Consider the following 20,562-nt stretch of genomic DNA (forward strand, 5'->3'; position numbering starts at 1 on the left):
TTCACACTAGACTAAACACTAATTCGCCGGCTGTCCTGCTGATTCTGCTATCCAGCATTTGCTCCTTGGACAGCATACTGGATCTTTCCTGGTCCACACCCCTCTACAGCTAAGACCACCATAATGTGTCATGCTAATTGCATCTTACAGACGGCTTATCAGACGTACCAAATCAGTGTAGAAAAGGCTAGAAGCTAACTTTGCTTTTCAGATCTGTTTTGAGCACACTGACATGGACATGTTTATGGAGGCTGTGACTGAAGGAGATTCCATGAACCTTGAACAGTAGAAAGCATCAGTGACTGGCTACATCAGCCAGTGCATTGACAAAGCTTCAGTTTTTAGATCTATCATTACACACTCCAAACAAGCAACCATGGGTGACTGCAACATGTGCGCAGAGTTAAGAATTCATGACTAGGTCTTTAAGCTAGGGGACAAGGCAGATTTGTGAACAGCAAGCTTCCCTGGGCCATCACAGAGGCAGCGCTCTTACATGCACAAAATCCATGGCTACACTGTTGACACATTGCACATAAACATATATATATATATATATATATATATATATATATATATATATATATATATATATATATATATGCCACATACACTACATCCACCATACACTAATCTTGCTTTAACCCTTTCACAAGTTTGGTCCCACCAAAATTCAAAGTTTCCAATGTTTCATCTTTATTTCATTTAAAACTTTATTTCATATTTTACTCATTTAACGTTTCACTATAACAGAAAATCTGACCAGGGTTTTTGACCAGCATTTGCCTACTGAATACATTTCAAACAGTCATCTGGAAGAACTACAAAACACATTTCTTACCAGAACACACCAGTCCCACATCATTATCATGGGTGCAGCTGTGTTTGAGTGAAGATGATGTTGGACAGAAGTGAATCTGAGATTCGTTGCCTCTACACTGAAGCTCCTCTGACCACACCTGACCCTCCCCTCTGCCAAAAGCAGCTGTTCCCAGCACCTCCACAGGAAGCCCACAGCCCAGCTCTCGACACACAACCTCTGCATCCTGCTGGTCAAAGCCAGCATCACACACTGTGACCCAGGTCTCTCCATGAAGAACCTCTACTCTCCCAGAGCAGCGAGAACCATTAACAAGTCTGACTCCTAAAAGAGATATTATTTAACAATAAGGCTTAATGATGTTTAATATAATGATCTTGAAAATATATTAGACAATGCATGGTTCCTAAATATCTTGGAAAACATTAATAATAAAACATTGGAAAAATACATATATTTACAAATCTGTAGGTACTGGGTTTCTAAAGAAGTTTTACATTCAAGTAAGATTAAATTCAACTTATGAAAGTGGATCAGAACAACAGACTTGCTAATTGTGGGTTGAGAGTTCCAGTGTGCAGCAGTTTGGCGACTGCTCTGTTCTAACACACCAATTTAGCTTGGTAGTTGTTGAGTCTAATCAGGGTGGGTTTAGCAGCAAAATCACTAAACTGATCTGGACACTGTATAACCCCTGTTTAAATTAACTTACCTGAGCAGATGACTCCAGCATCTGTAGAGTGATTACAGTTATGTTTACCCCATCCTGCTGATCTACAGTTCTTCAGTGTAGACTCTGATCCACTACAGCCCACATCATCCATCCAGATTGGTCCTGATCCTGATCCAAAATGAGCTTCACTCAGAGCATCTACAGCCTCTCCACAGTCCAGCTCTCTACACACCACTGCAGCATCTCTCATATCCCACCCATCATCACACACTGTTCCCCACTGTCCTCTATGAAGAACCTCCACTCTCCCAGCACAGCGACTGCCACCATCCACCAACCTCACACTGTCTGTACAACAGAGAGAAAAAAAGGAAACAAGAACAAAAGATTAATGGACTTTAGTCTTAATGTTAAAAACAATTAACGATACATAACAGTACATAAAAACTTACAAAGTCATACAAAGAGTAACTTTTGCATCAAGTGTCATTAGTGACTCTGCCAAGGATTTTAGTGTCTCATGAAAAGATATTACACTGGGTCCCACAGCTCTAATAATTCTGACAAAATACTCAAATGCTCACTTAATGCATTTTTAGGGTCAGTCACAAGGCCCCAACCCCCTAAGCACTTCTATTCAAGATTTAATAGTTAAAGCGATTCATAATCTGCTTGTCCACCATTCTGTTCTTAGTATCCCATAATGATATATATATTTTTAATTATTTGCTAATTTATTAAAAAGAAAAAAACTACAATTTCACATTTACATAAATATTTAGATCCTTTACTATGACACTTGAACTTTAGCTCTGAGAGCCTCATATTTCTCTTGATCATCTTTGAGATGTTTTTGCTCCTTTATTGGAGTCCAACTGTAGTGAATTTAATAGATTAGACATTATTTGGAAAGACATACACCTAAGATAAGATAAGGTCTCACAGCCGACAATGCATATTTGAGCAAAAACCAAGACATGAGGAGGAAATAACTGCCTGCAAAGCTCAGAGACAGGGTTGTGTGGAGGCACAGATCTGGAGAAGGCTACAAAAACATTTAGTTGTACTGAAAGTTCCCAAGAGAACATTGGATTCCATAATACTTAAATGAGGTTTAGAACAACCCCACCAAACAAAGTAGTCTAGGGACCATGGTTGAAGAGGTCATCAGAACCCGAGCCACAAAGATCCTGTGTGCAGATGGAAGAAACTTCCAGAAGGTCCACCATGCAGCACTCATGGACTCACTCATGGACTTTTCACTTTGTCATTGTGGGGTACTGAGGAGCAGAGAAGGGTCTTTGCACAGACAAGCAGACCAGAGAAGAGAAAAACTGGCTGCTAAAGCATTTTAAGATGGCTCTATCTAACAATCTATCTTAGCTATCTTAGGTGGTTGCATTGGGGTTGCTTGGTGGTACCCCATGTGGTTGCTTTGGTGTTGCTAGGTGGTTGCAATAGTATCCTAGGTGATGTCTGAGGTGCTGATAGGGGGTGCTAGGTGGTTGCTATGATGTCACTAGGCGATTAATATGGAATCCCAAGTGGTTGCAAGGTGTAATTAAGTAGATGGTAATAGTCTGTTGTTATGGTATCCCAGGTGATGTAAGATAAGGTAAGATGTTGCTAAGTGGTTGCCTGGCAGTTGTTATTATATCCCAGGATAGGCAGACAGATAGTATCCTTGTATCCTGAGCAGTGTGAATAGGGATAGGTAGACAGAGAATTGCAGAGGGATAGATAGACAGAGGCTACCTCTTCAAGCAACTCGTTACCTCAGCCATGGTGCCACCCAGCTCTTCGAGCAAGCAGTGGTGCTCACTTAAGAGTTTTGGAGACATGTGAGTTTAAACATGTGATTATATGATGTAACAGAGGTCTTGTTTCATAAACATTAAGATATTGTAGAGTCCTATTGGATTAAACACTTACCAGCACACACCAGTCCTACGTCACTGTCATGGGAGCAGTTGTGTTTGAGTGAAGATGATGTTGGACAGAAGTGAAGCTGAGATTCATTGCCTCTACACTGAAGCTCCTCTGACCACACCTGACCCTCCCCTCTGCCAAAAGCAGCTGCTCCCAGCACCTCCACAGGAAGCCCACAGCCCAGCTCTCGACACACAACCTCTGCATCCTGCTGGTCAAAGTCAGCATCACACACTGTAACCCAGGTCTCTCCATGAAGAACCTCTACTCTCCCAGAGCAGTGAGAACCTCCAACCAGCCTGACTTCTAAAATGAGGAAAATAGAAATCATTATAATACTCTTACAATATATCATCTATTATAACACTGATATCACTCACTGTTTTCACATTTCATCACTGACACTGAAAAACACAAAACTATGGTGCTGATTTTTTCACCAGGCCAGTTGTGTTGGCCATTTATTTAATAGCCTGCAATACCTGGTGAACACCTTGTGATTTATGGTGAAAAGAGTTTTTGCTGTTGAGGAATTGTGTTTAAAAAATCTGAAAGCTGCGTAAACTAGTTTTTCTGAAAATTCATTTAGTAAAATGCTTTTTGCTCTGTTGTGTTCAGGGTTTTGAAGCATTGGACACCTGGCTCCATGCTGCCATTTACTGTCCACAATTAAATTATGATTCATTGTAAATATTTATTTTGCCAAACTATCATTTTCCATACATGTTTTTCACTATCTGTGGTCCATTTTTTATTGCACTTCTATTTTGTAACTTATTTATCTGCCATAATTGAACAAAAACAAGAAGTTACACCATTTATAGCCAGTTACTCAGATTAGCTGATTCTATCAGGTCAGCTCACAGACAGCTTTCTAACTTAGCATAATTTAATGCAGCACTGTTTTACCTCTTTATTAATAGTTAAAACATTTTCATTTTTAAAAATGTATTCTACTGCTGCAAGACCCCATCACAGACCCTGAGAAAACCCCAAATCACTCTTTCAAAAAACATATCCAGGTTTGGCAGAAAGTGAAAATGAATCATAAATAAAAAATAACGCTAGTACTCCATGTAAAATTTAGTAAAGAACTAAATAATAAATCTGAAGATTGATTCACAAAAAACAGTGTTTATCACAATCTGAGTTTTTTTGTACTTTACCTGAACAGATCATTCCAACATCTCTAGAGTGATCACAGGTAGAATCCAAAACTATCTCATTTTGTGCCCCACATTTGTTCACTGTAGACTCTGATCCATTACAGGTCCTCAAGTATTGCCAGACTTCTCCTGATCCCGGTCCAAAGTGATCAGCATTCACTAGATCTACAGCATTTCCACAGCCCAGCTCTCTACACACCACTGTAGCAGTTTTTATATCCCAGTGACCATCACACACTGTTACCCACTGTCCTCTACGAAAAATCTCCACTCTCCCAGCACAACGACTGCCACCATTCTACAATTCCTGCACATGAGCGAGAAAGAAAAGAAAGAAAATATAAATGCCCAACAGCAGAATACTGACCCATAGCAGTATGTTCTGATTAGCATTAATGCTCTGATTGTATTTAATGTTGTTCCTTTTCATTTGAGACAGTAAGAACTTACCAGCTGTGGAGAGAGTGATCATGGAGGACAGAAGAATGAGGAGCACACAGCTGTCCATCTCCCTCTGACCTGCACACACTCCGTTCAACTCAGCAGCAGAACAAGCTTCACCTCCACTCCCCCAGAGAGACTGAAGACACTGAGAGAGAGAGAGAGAGAGAGAGAGAGACCCCACAGCCGCCAATCACACTCACTATGACCTTATTAGAAAGAGGAGAGGAAACCATCAAACATTTTCAGTGACAAATCAGAGGAGGCATTTTTTTCTTTCTCCATATTTATCAAAAGAGCGTCAGCGCTGATCAACACAACCCCACCTCCCTCTCTAGAGGAGTGTGTGTGTGTGTGTGTGTGTGTGTGTGTGTGTGTGTGTGTGTGTGTGTGTTTGTGTGTGTGTGTGTGTGTGTGAGAGAGAGAGAGGAGAGATGCTGGCAGCAGTGTGGTAGGAAACCCACCAATATACAGGAGACTGACTTCAGAGAGAGGAAACACTCCAGCTTTAATGCTGCACCTGCAGAGAGCTGATCCATACACTGATAACGCCCCTCCCAACACACACACACACACACACACACACACACACACATACACTTTTGGTTACGATTCACTTATATTTACATAAAACATAAAGTATTACTGGATATTTTGGACTAATACTTTTGTATTGTTGTGGTTTAAAAATAAAAACAATAAATCCTACATGTTTTCCCTTGATGTCTACTTCTGACATTTGTGGGACTTTCTTATAGAAATGCATTATTTATTTATTTCTACAAAATCGGTTTACCAACTTCTCTTTAACCCTCAAAATTAAACAGACTGTTTTAATTCCTTTAACTTTAATTCCTACACCATACTAAAATGGATACAAGATAAATTATGGCCTCAGAATCTCACATGTAGGCCTAGGAGTGCTTCACTTTTGTAAATGTTATGGAAATTCTGTAGGAACTCTCTATGTTACATTCCCGTGAAGTTATAACAGCCTGTGAAAGAATTTGTTAGAACATAAATGATGCCCCCAGTGGCCTCTTTAAGTCTCTTTAAGTTCAACCTGTGTAGAGAGTCTATACCTGAACATACATATTAAATCTCATGGTGATTGAACAAGTCTATTCATATGAAATATCTGCAGAAAGCTGACAGGTCAGAGGTGACCATCTAGTTTAATTTATCAAGTCTTCATTACAAATTCACAAACAAGTACAGGCAACGATGCAGCTTATTCAAGTTTCATCTTGATAGGAGAAGCGTTTTTTGAGAAACAGATATGTGAAAGTTATAGTGCCCCCTATATTGCAGTGGCACCAATGTATATGTATTACCCAGGAGTCCTAAAGTGAACACATGTTTGAAGTTTTGTTACAATCAGTCAAAAAAGCTTTGTATGCACGATTTATATGATCCAAGCTCCGCCCCTATTTGTAATTAGCATCTGGTATTAATGCATTGTTGAATTCCCAACATATTTTTGTAATTATTAAAAAAATGATAGACTTCTGATTCATTTGACACCAGAAAAGTGAAGATTGGTCAGAAATCCTAGGACAAGTTTGCATTTAAATTTGAGTGTGAAAGCTGTATGGTTTTTGAGGCTTTTTTTGTAGGGTGTACAATATGTATAAAAATGTATCTCTATAAATAGATGTGGATTAAAATGCTTAACACTTTTCTATAGAAGCACCGTCAGGCCGAAAGGGCAGCGCTCACTCATTTGAGAGAGAATGATAAATGCAATTAAGTGTTTTTTTAGAGTTTATCCAAAGGCCTTTCATGTGTGTTGATCTACTGAGGGTGGTAGAACTGTCTCTTGATTGTCAACAGAGATGTGAGAAACACATAACTCATAGTTAAGTTTCTGATGTGATTGTATTTGCAGTGTTGTTTGGGTGTGAAAAGTTAAATCCTGTGATATACATGCCAAAATGAGGCCCAATACACCCCTAATAGGACTCATTGGAATACAGGAGAGAAGTAAAAGTAAGTTAAACTCGTCAAAAGGTGTGCATATGATTATGATTATTAATCAGGAACCGTCATCCAAGGTGGTCAAAACTTTTATTCAGATTGACCTTTTGACCTTTGTATAGTAAGCCCTAGACTTTGCCTAGAATGTCAAAATACCAGACAAGGAGTTACATTTCTGACATAACATGTAGTTGCAAAGTTATTCAGGTCAGAGAACTGAATCAAACAGTCTATTCAATCAATCTATTGTTTATCTGTAGACTTTATAATATCATAATAATAGAGATTTTAATGATTTTCCCGTGGTGCGCTCCTGGGTGCCGGCCAATCAGGGTATTGGCCCTGAACGGAGTTGGGGTCTTCATAGGGGCGTAACCCATCACTGTCACGGCCGTGTTGCCGCGCCCGCCCCCGGGGTGGTCTCTGGTCGCGGCCCGCAGGCTCTCATGAGGACCTTAAAGTTCAAGTCATGTTTCAATGGACTCTTACATTGACACAGACTTTTATATTGACACTTTGTGTTATCGTCATGTGTGTGCTCACGATTTAATTAATACATTCCACCTGTGGCTGGTATATTTAAGGAGGGCTAGCGCTAGCTGCTAGTTGCCGAGAATTGAATTTATTGGGCTCATCGACAGACTCAGTGAATAGAAGTGAACTTTATGAGCTTATTGAATCTTGTATACCCGTTGAACCTGGCTGACTCATTGAACCTGTATATTATACACATAACATCTGTCACCTCAAACTGTGGTGGGATGATGTCTATCTAGATGCCACACCTAAGCAGACATTCCACAACCCGTGCAACATGAATAGCCTTCACTGAGCCCCAAGAAAGGCAGAACACTTCATTCCTCCATTTGGCCGCAGTAAGTCTACTGCAGTGTGTGATTACTAGTAAATTTAGACAAAGGAATCTCCTCATATCTTCATCTTAATGGATGGATATAATCTGAAACTCTGCAGAGAACACAGAGAAAACAGAGTGCAGACAAAAAGAAGTGAAACACATCATCTTTAACTGGTGTCAAAATTCACACTTTATTATCAGACTTGCTATATTATTGTTGAAAGTACTGCGATCTATAACATTTCATATAAGCCAGTTCATACATACTTCAACCCCATCATAGGCAAACACTCTATAGCAAATAGTTTGAACTTATGCATTTATTTCTGATTAATAAACAGCATTTGAGTGATTGTCTTCAAAAACAAATTAATGTAACTCTGATTGGTGTTTTATTGTCAGTAGGAAATTGGTGGAAAGGAAATTGATACATTTATTGTTAGTTTTGATTTAAATATCTTTGGCTGAAATGCAGATTATGTTAAATGTACACTTGCAGTGATTTGCCTTTTTTCAACTATACAAACCATGAAATCAATGAAATCATCAAACTATAAAATCTAAGCTAATGTATGAAGTTTAAGCATTTTCTACCTTATATTTATTACATGTTCAAAATAATGAAAAAAAACATGCTTACAGAAAAGTCAAAAGTATGGTAACAAAAAAGTAAAAAAGTAAAAAAGTATTTAACTTTTGGTTTAGTTTCAAATGGCACAAAAATGTCCTGAGCAGACAAACTGGTTGGACTCTGGCGATGGTCTATCTCTCCTTCTCAGGCACCTCCACCACCTCGTCCACATCATCATAGTCTGGATGTAACAGAAAAGAAACAGATAAAAATCTTTATGTTTTAAATATGTAATGTAATGCTGGAAGCCTCAGTTTCTAATCATTGCCTTTTATTTTATTTATTGAGGTGAACAAAGAAAAATGTTTGTTTTATCTCTCTCCACCTCAATAAAGCCATTGTATGCTCACCTCCATCACCTGCTACACCTGCTAACTCCTGTCTAGGAGTGAGGACATCATCATAGCCCTCAGGAGGGTACACTGAACCGACATATGTAGACAAATGTTTTGATGACAGTGAGCAACAAATATGATTTCATTATTGAATGGATGGTTTTTCACGATGAATTTTCCATTTTAAAAGAGTCAGACCTGGTGTACTGTGTGGGCTCTCTCCAGCAGGAGTCACATCGTCATAGATCTCCACTTTGTTTTCTGTCAAAATGTAAAAATGAAAGGTAGCCTCAGTGACAAGAGACTTGATTTTTACTAATTACCAACTCCAATTTAGATATTCATTATACCACAAACTGGGTACTTCACAATGAAGAGTTGGTGGAGATCTCTTTTCCTTGTCTAGCTAAGGTTTATTAGCTGGAAAAATTCTATTGTGACAAAATTGCAAAAGACCATGTTTTAGACCATGGCTACTGCAGAAGTAAAGTAGTGAAAAACAGTGAGATAAGGCTATATAATGTTACCAGACTATTATGCAACATGCCCTCTATACAATAATATCGAGATTATTGTAAATAAATTCACATGAACAAGAATGTAATATGTTATGTTCAGAATCACCTTTCCCCAGAAGACTGAAAGGATCTAATCTAATCTAAAAAGTTGAAAAAGTGGATAATCGGGTAGCCAGTGCCACCCCATCCACCCTCATGGCTTTCCATCAATTGACAGTAATTTAACCAATTAACATGTAATTTAATGCTGGAAGCCTCAGTTTCTAATCATTGCATTTTCTTTTATTTATTAAGGTGAGCAAAGAAAAATGTTTGTTTTATCTCTCTCCACCTCAATAAAGCCATTGTATGCTCACCTCCATCACGTACTGCACCTCCTAACTCTTGTCTACGAGTGAGGACATCATCATAGCCCTCAGGAGGGCACACTGAACCGACATATGTAGACAAATGTTTTGATGACAGTGAGCAACAAATATAATTTCATTATTGAATGAATGGTTTTTCACGATGAATTTTCCATTTTAAAAGAGTCAGACCTGGTGTACTGTGTGGGCTCTCTCCAGCAGGAGTCACATCGTCGTAGATCTCCACTTTTTTTTCTGTCAAAATGTAAAAATGAAAGGCAGCCTCAGTGACAAGAGACTTGATTTTTAGTAATTACCAACTCCAATTTAGATATTCATTATACCACAAACTGGGTACTTCACAAGAAAGAGCTCTATTCCTGCTCTTTATCTTTAATATCTTTAATATACCTCAGATATTGCAATATTGAGTTAAATGTACAAAGCTTTACACTGTAGTATCATAAATAAAATCATATTCATATATGATACATATAAATATTCATATAAATATTCAAACAGGAACACACTTGCTAATCTATCGGGTGTCTGTCCAGCCGTGATGACATCATCATAGTTTTCTGTTGTGTCCTCTGTGCCCACCTCACCTAAATCAAATAAAAACATTGACATATTTCATAAAGTTGGTGTAGCACAACAGATAACACCAGTACCTACCAGAGAGCTAGTGAGGGTCAGTTCTGGGTCTGGGTGGCTATGCTGTGCTACACCAATAAGAGTCCTTGGCCAAGACTCAAAACACTACATTGTCCCACCTTTGTAATTTGAGTAACCTGTAAGTCACTCTGGAGAAGAGTGTCAGTTAAATGTGTAAAATGTAAATGATCAGTTTATAAAGTCACTTACTTCTCAGTCCACTGGTGGTGCTCTCATTATAATATTCAGGCTTTTCTTCATCCACTGTCTTTGCTAGAAGAGAATGAAGAGAATTTTCTCTTTCTAAAATAAATGTTGATTCTAAAAGAGGCTTTTGTGAATAATCTCAGATGCCTGACAACAGTAGCAGCTGTGATTCAAATCATGAATGCACATCTAAGATCCTTTCATAAAAATGTTCTTACAGAAGATAAATCAACTCAAGCTACTGAGGAATGTGATCGATGTTTAGGGTAAGCCTCCTGTAAAAATACACAGAAGTAATAAAACACGTTTTGCTGACTTACTTGAGAGGAGCTGCTCCTCCACATTTTCATATCCTGAATTCTGCTCTTCAGAGAGGATGTTTCCTGTTACATTAGAGCAGAACAGTCGTGGAAAACCTTCAGAATTCCAGACAAGTCGCACAGGAAACAAAATTCCACTTTGACTGATGACCTAAACTACACATCACAAGATGAACTGAAAATCCACAACAAAAACTACATTTCCCATAATGACAGTTTGAATGAGACTTTCCATTCACACAGTCTCAAACGTAACTAAGGAACTGACAGATAAGCAGTATCATGATTAACTTTTCCCTCATTATTTCATGGCAGAGGCAAGACGCACTGGTAACACTTAAAAAAGGAAGGTCAGATTGGACTAGAAAAAAAGGTCTGTGACAAAAAAAGGCAAGAATCAAGAACACGATTCTTTGAACAGATGAAACCAATATTAAATTCTAGTCTCGTCTTAATCTATAATGGTGGATGAAACTGAAAAAAAAGAGACAGAAATCCAAAACTCAGTAAACAGTAAAGAACATGTCCAGATTCTCTCCAGATTACTACACTCTACTACACTTCTGTTATTAACTATTTTATTAAAGGAATTTTTAAGCAGCATTATGAAGAATTGGTTTGGAGAGGCAATGACAGAGATGCTATTCTCCATATTACAGTCAGTGGAGCATCAAAATGATGTAAGATAAGGTAAAATGCTACAGCTGCTTTAAGGCATGTAGTTATTTACAGCCATTTAAACACAATTATTTCTACATGCCAGCTAACATTAGCTCCACTTCCCATATTGTGAGCAACTATGGACAGCCTCCAGTAGAACACTCCACATATTATTTACCCCTTTCAGTATATCTTTTATTGACATGTTTATGGTCAATCTCCTCATAGACTGGCTCAGTCAGAGTCTTCTGCCTCCTCTTAGAGAGCACTGTGAGAGAGACAGAGAGAAACATGGAGTCAGTTCAGTAGAAGAGAAGACTGATGACAGACTGAAGGACTGATGATGTTTAGAGAATGTACAGAAAGTGGATTGTAGATGATCTCTGAATCTCCCTACCTCTCCTGAACACTCTGTTCTGGTTAAACAGCACAACCAGAAGCACTAAGGCCAGGGAGAGCAACATTCCCAGCACCAGGAGAGACACTGGATAGGCGTAGGGATAATGTGAGGATGGAATTTGTGAAGGAGAGATTGTCTGCTTCTCAGTCAGATGTGCTGGAAATATACATAAAGAGTAAAAACTCAGTGGAACATCACAGTGTATTTAGAGATATGTAGAAAGATCACATAAAGGAATAAAAGGAGTACCAGTGATGACAGCTGTGGTTGTTTCAGTCACAAATATGTCTGTAAAAAAGTAAAAGTAAAATGCTCAGGCAAAAGAGGTAAGAAAAAGAGAGAGAGAGAGAGAAAGAGAGAGAGAGAGAGAGAGAGAGAGAGAGAGAGAGAGAGAGAGAGATTAATTCAGAATTGAGTGAAAATGGGTATTTCTTGCTCCTGGGCTCCCCCTACAGTTGAGAAATGTGTGATTTCAGCCACACCTAGACAATAAACCTTACAGCAGCATTTCTGAACAAGCAAAAACAATATAGAAAAGTCACTGAAGTGATGAAGAATGTGAACTGAGATAAAGAGTAAAATCACAGCAGTTTAAACTAAGGTGAGGTGTTAAGAACTAAGAAGATAGTGAGGAGAGCTGAGAAGATCATAGGGGTCTCTCTCCCCTCTGTCACAGACATTCACACCACATGCTGCACCCGTAAGGCCATCAGCATTGTGAAGGACCCCACTCATCCCTCACATGGACTTTTTTCACTGCTGCCATCTGGCAGAAGGTACAGGAGCATTGGTGCTGTCACTGCTCAGTTCTGCAATAGCTTTGTCCCACAAGCTTAAAGTGAATTAATTCAGTGCAAAAAATATAGGTGTCCAATCACAGAGAACACTGATGAATATAACACAGAGAAGTTAACACCAGCATAACAAATAATCCTCTGACCTGCACAGCTGACCTCAGCTCTGTGGGAGCAGTCAGTGTGTCTCTTCAGGGAATGAGGACAGTCCCACAGGTGAAGCTCATTCCCTTTACACTTCATTCTGTTCAGCCAGACAGTCCCTTCACCAGCACCAAAGGCAGAACTCCCACCAGCTCTCTGTGCTGGACCACAGCCAAGCTGCTTGCAGACCACCTCAGTATCTTTGATGTCCCACAGATCATCACAGACGGACCCCCACTCAGCATTATGATACACCTCCAGCCTCCCAGAACAGCTTCCCTCTCCTCCCTTCAGCCTGAGAGGCAGGTGATCTAAACACACACACACACACACACACACCATTTTAACCATATCAACTCATAAAAAGGGACATTTAGATGAGATTGATTTGGCAAAACAATTAAGAATGAGTGAGTTATCTGGGTTTATTAACTTCTGATTAATATTTTAATGGTTCAGTAAACAGAATGCCTCCCTACTTGAGCGCTGGTTCAGGTGTGGAAATAAGGAGAATTTCAGATGGTTTTCCAGTGTGCGCTGTTTATTCTCTCCTGTGAATATGATAAAAATACTGTATTAATATCAAACTGAGCTCAACATCAGGCTTTCAATATTCAATATTCTTCAATCCTGCAATACTCCTAATGTCTGCTTTCAAAATGAAAATATGTTTGTCCATCTCCAAGAAAGAGAAAGTCCCTACCTGAGCAGGTAATGTGAGCCGCCTCATCAGTATTATCACACTTGTTCTGTCCCCAGGGGGTTGATGGACACTGCCACAGAGAGGAGTCATGCTTCCTACATTTCACTTCATCCAGCCAGTTAGGAGCTGATTCCACTCTTGCTTTAGTAGCCTTCTCACTCCCAGTTCTTCCACAGTTCAGCTCTCGACAGATCAGACTTGCTGCTTCTTCATCTATGCCTGTCACACACACATTCCCCCAGGTTCCATTGTAGAACACCTCCAGATTCCCCTCACAGCCCTCAGTGAGTCTGATCTCTTTAAACTCTGGTGGGAGAAAGGTGTTTAATAATTAAGTCTTGCAGGTATTTGGAAACAACCTAAACTATCTAGAACTATTTGGAAGATATCTGAAAACTAGCCACTTAGCTATCATAATTGTTTTACATCTCCTTACCCTAAGCTCAACCTGGCTTGATATACCCTGTATGTCCAAATGTTTGTGGATACTCGTACTAATGAATGAATTCAGCTACTCTAAGTTGCACTCATTGCTGATAAAGATATGCCAAAAGATTTCCTAAAAAGTAGATAAGAAGCAAACAAAATATTAGACTCCACCATTCATTTATTGAAACAAATGATCCAAAATAATTCAATAATTTATTAAAATTGTATCCAATATTTAATTAATAATATCCAAACTTTAAAGTATGTGATCCACTAGGATTAACAGAAGATTTAATCAGAGTCAGATGATTTTAATCAATGGGATAACAATTAAGTTTAAGTGGGTGCCCTGTTTTTTATAAAGAAAAGGGATCAATTAAAGTCAGATCTTTACAACACATGGCAAGAACAAAGAAGATTGATGAAGACCTCAGGTGAGGTGTTGATGCTCATCAGACTGGAAAAGGTAAGTCAAAAAGGGTTTGGACTCCAACAGTCCACAGTCAGACTATTATTCAACACCCTTAAGACCTAAGACCATCATTACCATTATTATGGTTAACCAACAAAGGTCATGCCAATCTCACATTGGCTAATGTTAATGTTCATGGAGATCACTGAACAACAGTGGTGTGTATGTCAGGGTTGCAAAGACAAAGCCGTTGCTCTCCAAATAAAACTGTCTACAGTTTACCAAAGATTGCATTGACAAGCCAGAAGACAATTGGCATAAAAGCAGTACCACACACTTTAACAACTGAACATATTAAAAATAGCAGCAGTCATCAAATGTTACCTGAGCACACGACTCCAACATCATCCTTGTGTCCACATTCACCCTCTCCACACAGCTGATATCTGCAGTTCCACAGAGACGTCTCGTTCCCCTCACACTCCACCTCATTCAGCCATATGGGTCCAGTTCCAGCTCCAAACAGGGCTGGTACCAGAGCACTGAGGGCCACTCCACACTGCAGTTGTCTGCAGACCACCTGTGCATCCTCAATATCCCACAAGTCATCACTCACTGTCCCCCATGAGCCGCTGTGGAAAACCTCCAGCCTTCCTGCACAGTCTCCTCCAGAACCAACCAGCCTGATGGAGCTACGAGCTACAATTCAGAGAAAATTTACTGAGCATGACTTCTTATAATAATAAAATTATTATCCCCAAAATATTATTAATTTCTATGATGATACACACACATGAAATATTATATATGTATAAAGACACGGTTGTTTGGACAGGTGTACTGTGCCGTTAAAACCTGATCAACACACTTACTGTTGACTGTTCCTCTAATCTGTCACTCTATTCTGTATAGTTGTAATATTGTCTGCTATATTAACAACTAAATTATTCTAAATGATTCCAATATTTTTACCAGAGCAGGAGATGTACAGCTGTTCTCTGGAGCTGCAGTTCACTGCTTGTGCACTGCTGCAGTTCCCCAGATGAGCTTCACTCCCAGAGCAGTTGAAAGCCGTCACACACATGTAGTTGTGTTCAGAACTGGATGGAGAGGAGCTGGAGATGTTGAGTACAGAGCCACAGCCCAGCTGTCTGCAGACCACAGAGGCCTCAGACTCACTCCAGGAGTCCAGCAGAACTCTCCTCCAGTCCTGCCTGAAGTACACCTCCACCTCCCCCTCACACTCCGTCCCTCCAGACAACTGCACTCGCCCCTCATGAAATGCCAGAGAGGAACCTGAAGATACAACAAAAATACTTTAAATTCAGGATTGTACTTGCAGTCATTTGTTTTTGCATTTTCTAAAGAACAATTTTCCAATTCAACCTTTCTTATGATAAAAAAGATCATTCATGCACCACTTGCCCATGTCCCAGTAGTTGAGAAAGCATTACCAATAAGATTCTTAAAGCTCACCACTGCAGACGACTCCAACATCCTGTATATGAGAGCATGCAGTTCGACTCCATGATGAAATGGGACATTTTGAAAGGTGTGTTTCGTTCCCCTGACAATCAAACACATCAGCCCAGATCCGACCATTCCCCTCCCCAAACCAGTCTGACCCCAACACAGCCACAGCACTCCCACACTTCAGCTGACCACAGAGGACACTGGCAGCTCTCATATCCCAGCTTACATCACACACTGTGCCCCAATCACTGAGGTACTGGAGCTCCACTCGACCAGAACAGGAGTCTGAGTTGTTCACCAGCCGAGCCCGAGTGTGACCTGAAACCACAGATTATTAAAAGAGCAGGTAAACAGGAATGCACATTTGAGACCAATTTCCTGGCCAGGAATTAAGCTGTGTGTGGTCCAGGACTACCTGTACTGTCCAGGAAATTCTCTGTCTTATGTAATGAGATGTAAGTAAATAATATGAAATGTTATACTTTACCAGAACACATGGAGTCAAAACATAAAAACTACAAAACATGTAGTTCTTACCAGCACATATGAGTCCCACATCACTGTCATGGGAGCAGTTGTGTTTGAGTGAAGAAGATGTTGGACAGAGAGTAATGTCAGATTCGTTGCCTCTACACTGAAGCTCCTCTGACCACACCTGACCCTCCCCTCTGCCAAAAGCAGCTGCTCCCAGCACCTCCACAGGAAGCCCACAGCCCAGCTCTCGACACACAACGTCTGCATCCTGCTGGTCAAAGTCAGCATCACACACTGTGACCCAGGTCTCTCCATAAAACACCTCTACTCTTCCAGAGCACAGATGAGGACCATCCACAAGTCTGGACATTCTGTGACCTGTGTGTATTGTAACCTCATTAAAATACAACAATATATATGTGTGCACCTCAGGAACTTATTATATCATAAAAAAGTTTATTCATTATCACAATTTGATTTAAAAGGTAATATTTTATATTTATTACACACATAATTACATATTTAAGCTTTTTATTTGTTTATTTATTTTTCTTGGTAAGAATATAATATTTCTTCGGATTTAATAATAAAACAAAAAATGTGTCACTTTAAATGTAAGGAATATAAAATATGACTGTTTAGCTTTTTTAATTATATTCTGAACAAAAATGAATTCATGATATATTTTAATTTCCTGAAATGATCTAGTACAAGTAATACAATGTTCAGAGGAAGATACATCATTTCCTAAGCTACTTGTAGGTTAACATGCAGTGTTCAATAAAGTGCACATTCTGAATTGATAAGGGGTTGCATATTGTCAGTGATGGATTAACACCCATTAATGTTGCATTCATAATGTAATTCTCCTTTCAGAGGTAGGTTTAATTTTGAGTTTGGAAAAATGGCCGTATCAACAAAAGAAAAGTCTTAAAAAATGTAACTTTAAATGTAATAAATCTGAAATATGTGACGGTTTTGCATCAAATTACAAATTACAAATTTTTACATTATTAAATTTTTAGGTGAACTGGTATATTGTTAAAAAGAAAAAGAAATGTAATACTGAAATCCACTTTTGAAAAAGCGTGTTAACAAAACTCTCTCACACTCACTGTCAAACCCTGAATATGGATCAAGTTTAATATTGAATTGTTAATGTTTAGTTATCTTTAGGGTAATGTTTCCAATAACAGAAAGAGTACACACACAAACACATTGGACTATTTTAAAGGAGTGAATATGACAGATATGTCAATCTGACAAGAGCAGGACACAACTGAGGGGCAGTGCAAGAAGGAGACTAGTGAGGGAGTCCGCCAAAACACATATATTAAATGGGACATTGTATATACAAAGTCTGTCATCACAAGCCAAAACATTAAGACCTTTAACACTTGATGTAAAAATGTTCATCATGGTGCAGCTTAAAGTCTGAGATATATGATATAAGATATAAGCAATATGTTTAATACAACATAAATAAGCAGGCTTGAGCAACTATAACAGGATCCAAATCCTTATTTCCAAATAACTGTTGAATCATTCATCAAAATTTCAGCAGCAACACTTGCTGTGTAGTAACTGGAGGGCTAAGGCTAAGCCCCTCATATTGGCAGTCTAGTCTTGCCCCCAATAATGTATTTTTGGTTCAGTCTAACAGGTTGCTAGTTAGTTTTTATTTACTCATCGGTTTGCAGTGATTTCTACAGGAATTCTTTGTAATGAGGAGAACATTAGTGATGGTGGTAGCAAAGTACACAGTAATATTTTGTAAGTAATATTATTAATAGTTTAGGCCTTTTTCACAGACAAGATAAATGATAAATGATTTTTAACAAAGCAGTACAATTATAAGATATATTATACCATTTATAGATGCTCACACCAGTGACTGATCAGCTTATGTCAGCAGTGTGAGGAAATTTCAATCTGCAGGAAATCTTAGTTTTAACTCTTGTACTGGTGCATCATGCACAGTTTGACCTTTTCACGACTGTTACTTGCTGAAAAACCATTATATAACTCTTATAACACCTGACCACAAACACAAAAGTTAGAAGACATTAAATGATTGGGTTGTGTTGAGAGAGGACCAGATCACATTTAAAAAACATTCAGGTTGTTTGTAAGTTAAACCAGACATCCACTCCAACCTGCTGACACAGACACCTTCTCTTTCAGAGAGCACTGGGTCCAAGCTTAAGTCAATAACACAGCTAAGATATTGGAAGCTAAGAGCTCCCCTTTCCCTCAGCCCCAGCCCTTTTTCTCTGCTAGGAACAACCCTAAGCAGACAGACAAACAGACACTTTGAAAAGTCAGAATATCAATAGAAGACACAGAGTAACAGGAAGGTCTGAGTTAAAGTTTAAAGGACAAAGCTCCAGAAGAAGAAGAGACAAAGCCTCAGCTGACAAACCTGAGCTTCACAACTTTATGCCTCCAAAGCTTTACTTGAGAAATATTCTATTTTATTTTTCTTGTTTGGGCCCCCTTCTATCGGCTACAAGCTGTGGCGAAAGTAAGCAGGACATGGACATTCGGACACCTCGAAGCCTAGTCTCGACTGGACATTCCACTGAGAGACGGCCTTCATGACCCTCTTTAAAGCTCCAGACCCTGGGGCAAACTAAGGTGGTCAGCTTTACGTGCAAATCTCTGGTTCCTACAGTTTAACTTGAACAGAAACGTTATATTCAGATTGTTAAATCTTGCACACCAATCACGTTACTTTTGTTAAACAGCGATTAGTAAGACAAATCTGGTTCTAATAAATACCAGTACTTGTCCACAGGATAAAAACAGTCATTGTCCTTTTTTTTTTTTTAGATTAGTGTTACGCTAAAGTCATTTCTACCTCCAATGCTGTGAATCTGATATTCTCTCTCTCATCATTACATGTTTATTCAATAAAATTTGATTCATTTTAAACTGACATCTCTTCTGTGAGTGTTTACAAAAAAAGGGTTCCTGGGTGATAGATCTGCCTTCTGAGTTGAGACTAAATTTAATTCGCAACCAAAACACAAATCAAGGTAAGCTTAATTTATAGTGGAGTCTTAATTGATACAACCAGTTATTTTACAGTCCTGGGTGAAAATCCCAAACAGTGCCCATTAATTTTGGTTATAACTAATTGAACCATTAGTACTTCAGTAATATAATCAATGGCCATTTAGTAAATAATAAATAATTCTTAGCTTACTTTAGAGCTCACAATTTCCACTGCATTGTGATTTGTGAGTTCTTTATTGTGCAGCAATACATGTTGAGAATAACATACAATAGTATATATTTAAATGTTTTTTGTTTGACATGTTTTTGTTAACCAACATAATTAACATAGCATGTTTTCTTTACTATATTTTGTTTGTTTTGACGCTACATATGTACTATGATTAAACTGATGTTGTACACAAACTGTTGTGGCACTGCAATTTTCCACCAAGAAGACATGAAGACAGGAGTTGTTTTGAAGAGTTTGTTAGGGGTTACATTGCCTTGCTTGTTTCAGAGATGTGTGTTTCTTCAAGTGGACTCATTCCTTCTTGGTTGACATTACAAATTAGGGTCACCCTTAATGTACAAATGTATTTGAACTTTTTTATTAGTCTGTTTTTTCTAATCTTTTCAGTAACTGATGAAATTGTGTTTTATATTCATTATTGAAGCTGCATACTAATGACCTAATTCCTATTTAACTTACCTGAACCATGGGAATCACATGCTGGATGTTAACTATAAGGAAATTAATGAAACCTCTCAAAACAAAATAACATTCTCAACCACTTCACAACCAAATACAATACAAGCAATACATTGTATATTACAGTAGATTGAAGCTTACCTGAACAGATGACTTCAGTATCCCACATATGATTACAGCTATGTTTACCCCATCCCAGTGATCCACAGTTCTTCAGTGAAGACTCTGATCCACTGCACTGCACGTTACTCATCCAGATTGGTCCAGATCCTGGTGTAGCTGCACCAAAACTAAGTACCTCTCCACAGTTCAGCTTTCTACAAACAACTGCAGCCGCCATTTCATTCCAACCGAGAGCACACACAGTTCCCCACTGTCCTCTGTGAAGAACTTCTACTCTCCCAGCACAGCGACTTCCACCATCCATCAACCTCATACTGTCTGTGTGATAGAAAGAGAGAGAGAGAAAAGAAAGAGAGAAAAGAAA

General features: G+C 38.8%; 1 protein-coding gene across 1 annotated transcript in view; it reads right to left on the reverse strand.

Annotated features, from left to right (window-relative positions):
- Positions 1–20,562, reverse strand: part of LOC140549724 (uncharacterized) — a 178,880-nt gene that overhangs the window by 14,885 nt on the left and 143,433 nt on the right. The window contains 12 exon segments of the mRNA XM_072673469.1: positions 1,533–1,841; positions 9,027–9,089; positions 10,878–10,940; positions 11,716–11,805; positions 11,935–12,099; positions 12,187–12,225; positions 12,878–13,231; positions 13,579–13,884; positions 14,804–15,111; positions 15,253–15,274; positions 15,392–15,715; positions 15,896–16,210. Coding sequence (XP_072529570.1) covers positions 1,533–1,841; positions 9,027–9,089; positions 10,878–10,940; positions 11,716–11,805; positions 11,935–12,099; positions 12,187–12,225; positions 12,878–13,231; positions 13,579–13,884; positions 14,804–15,111; positions 15,253–15,274; positions 15,392–15,715; positions 15,896–16,210 — 2,358 coding nt within the window.

This window comes from Salminus brasiliensis, chromosome 2 (assembly GCF_030463535.1).
Source record: "Salminus brasiliensis chromosome 2, fSalBra1.hap2, whole genome shotgun sequence".
NCBI lineage: Eukaryota > Metazoa > Chordata > Actinopteri > Characiformes > Bryconidae > Salminus > Salminus brasiliensis.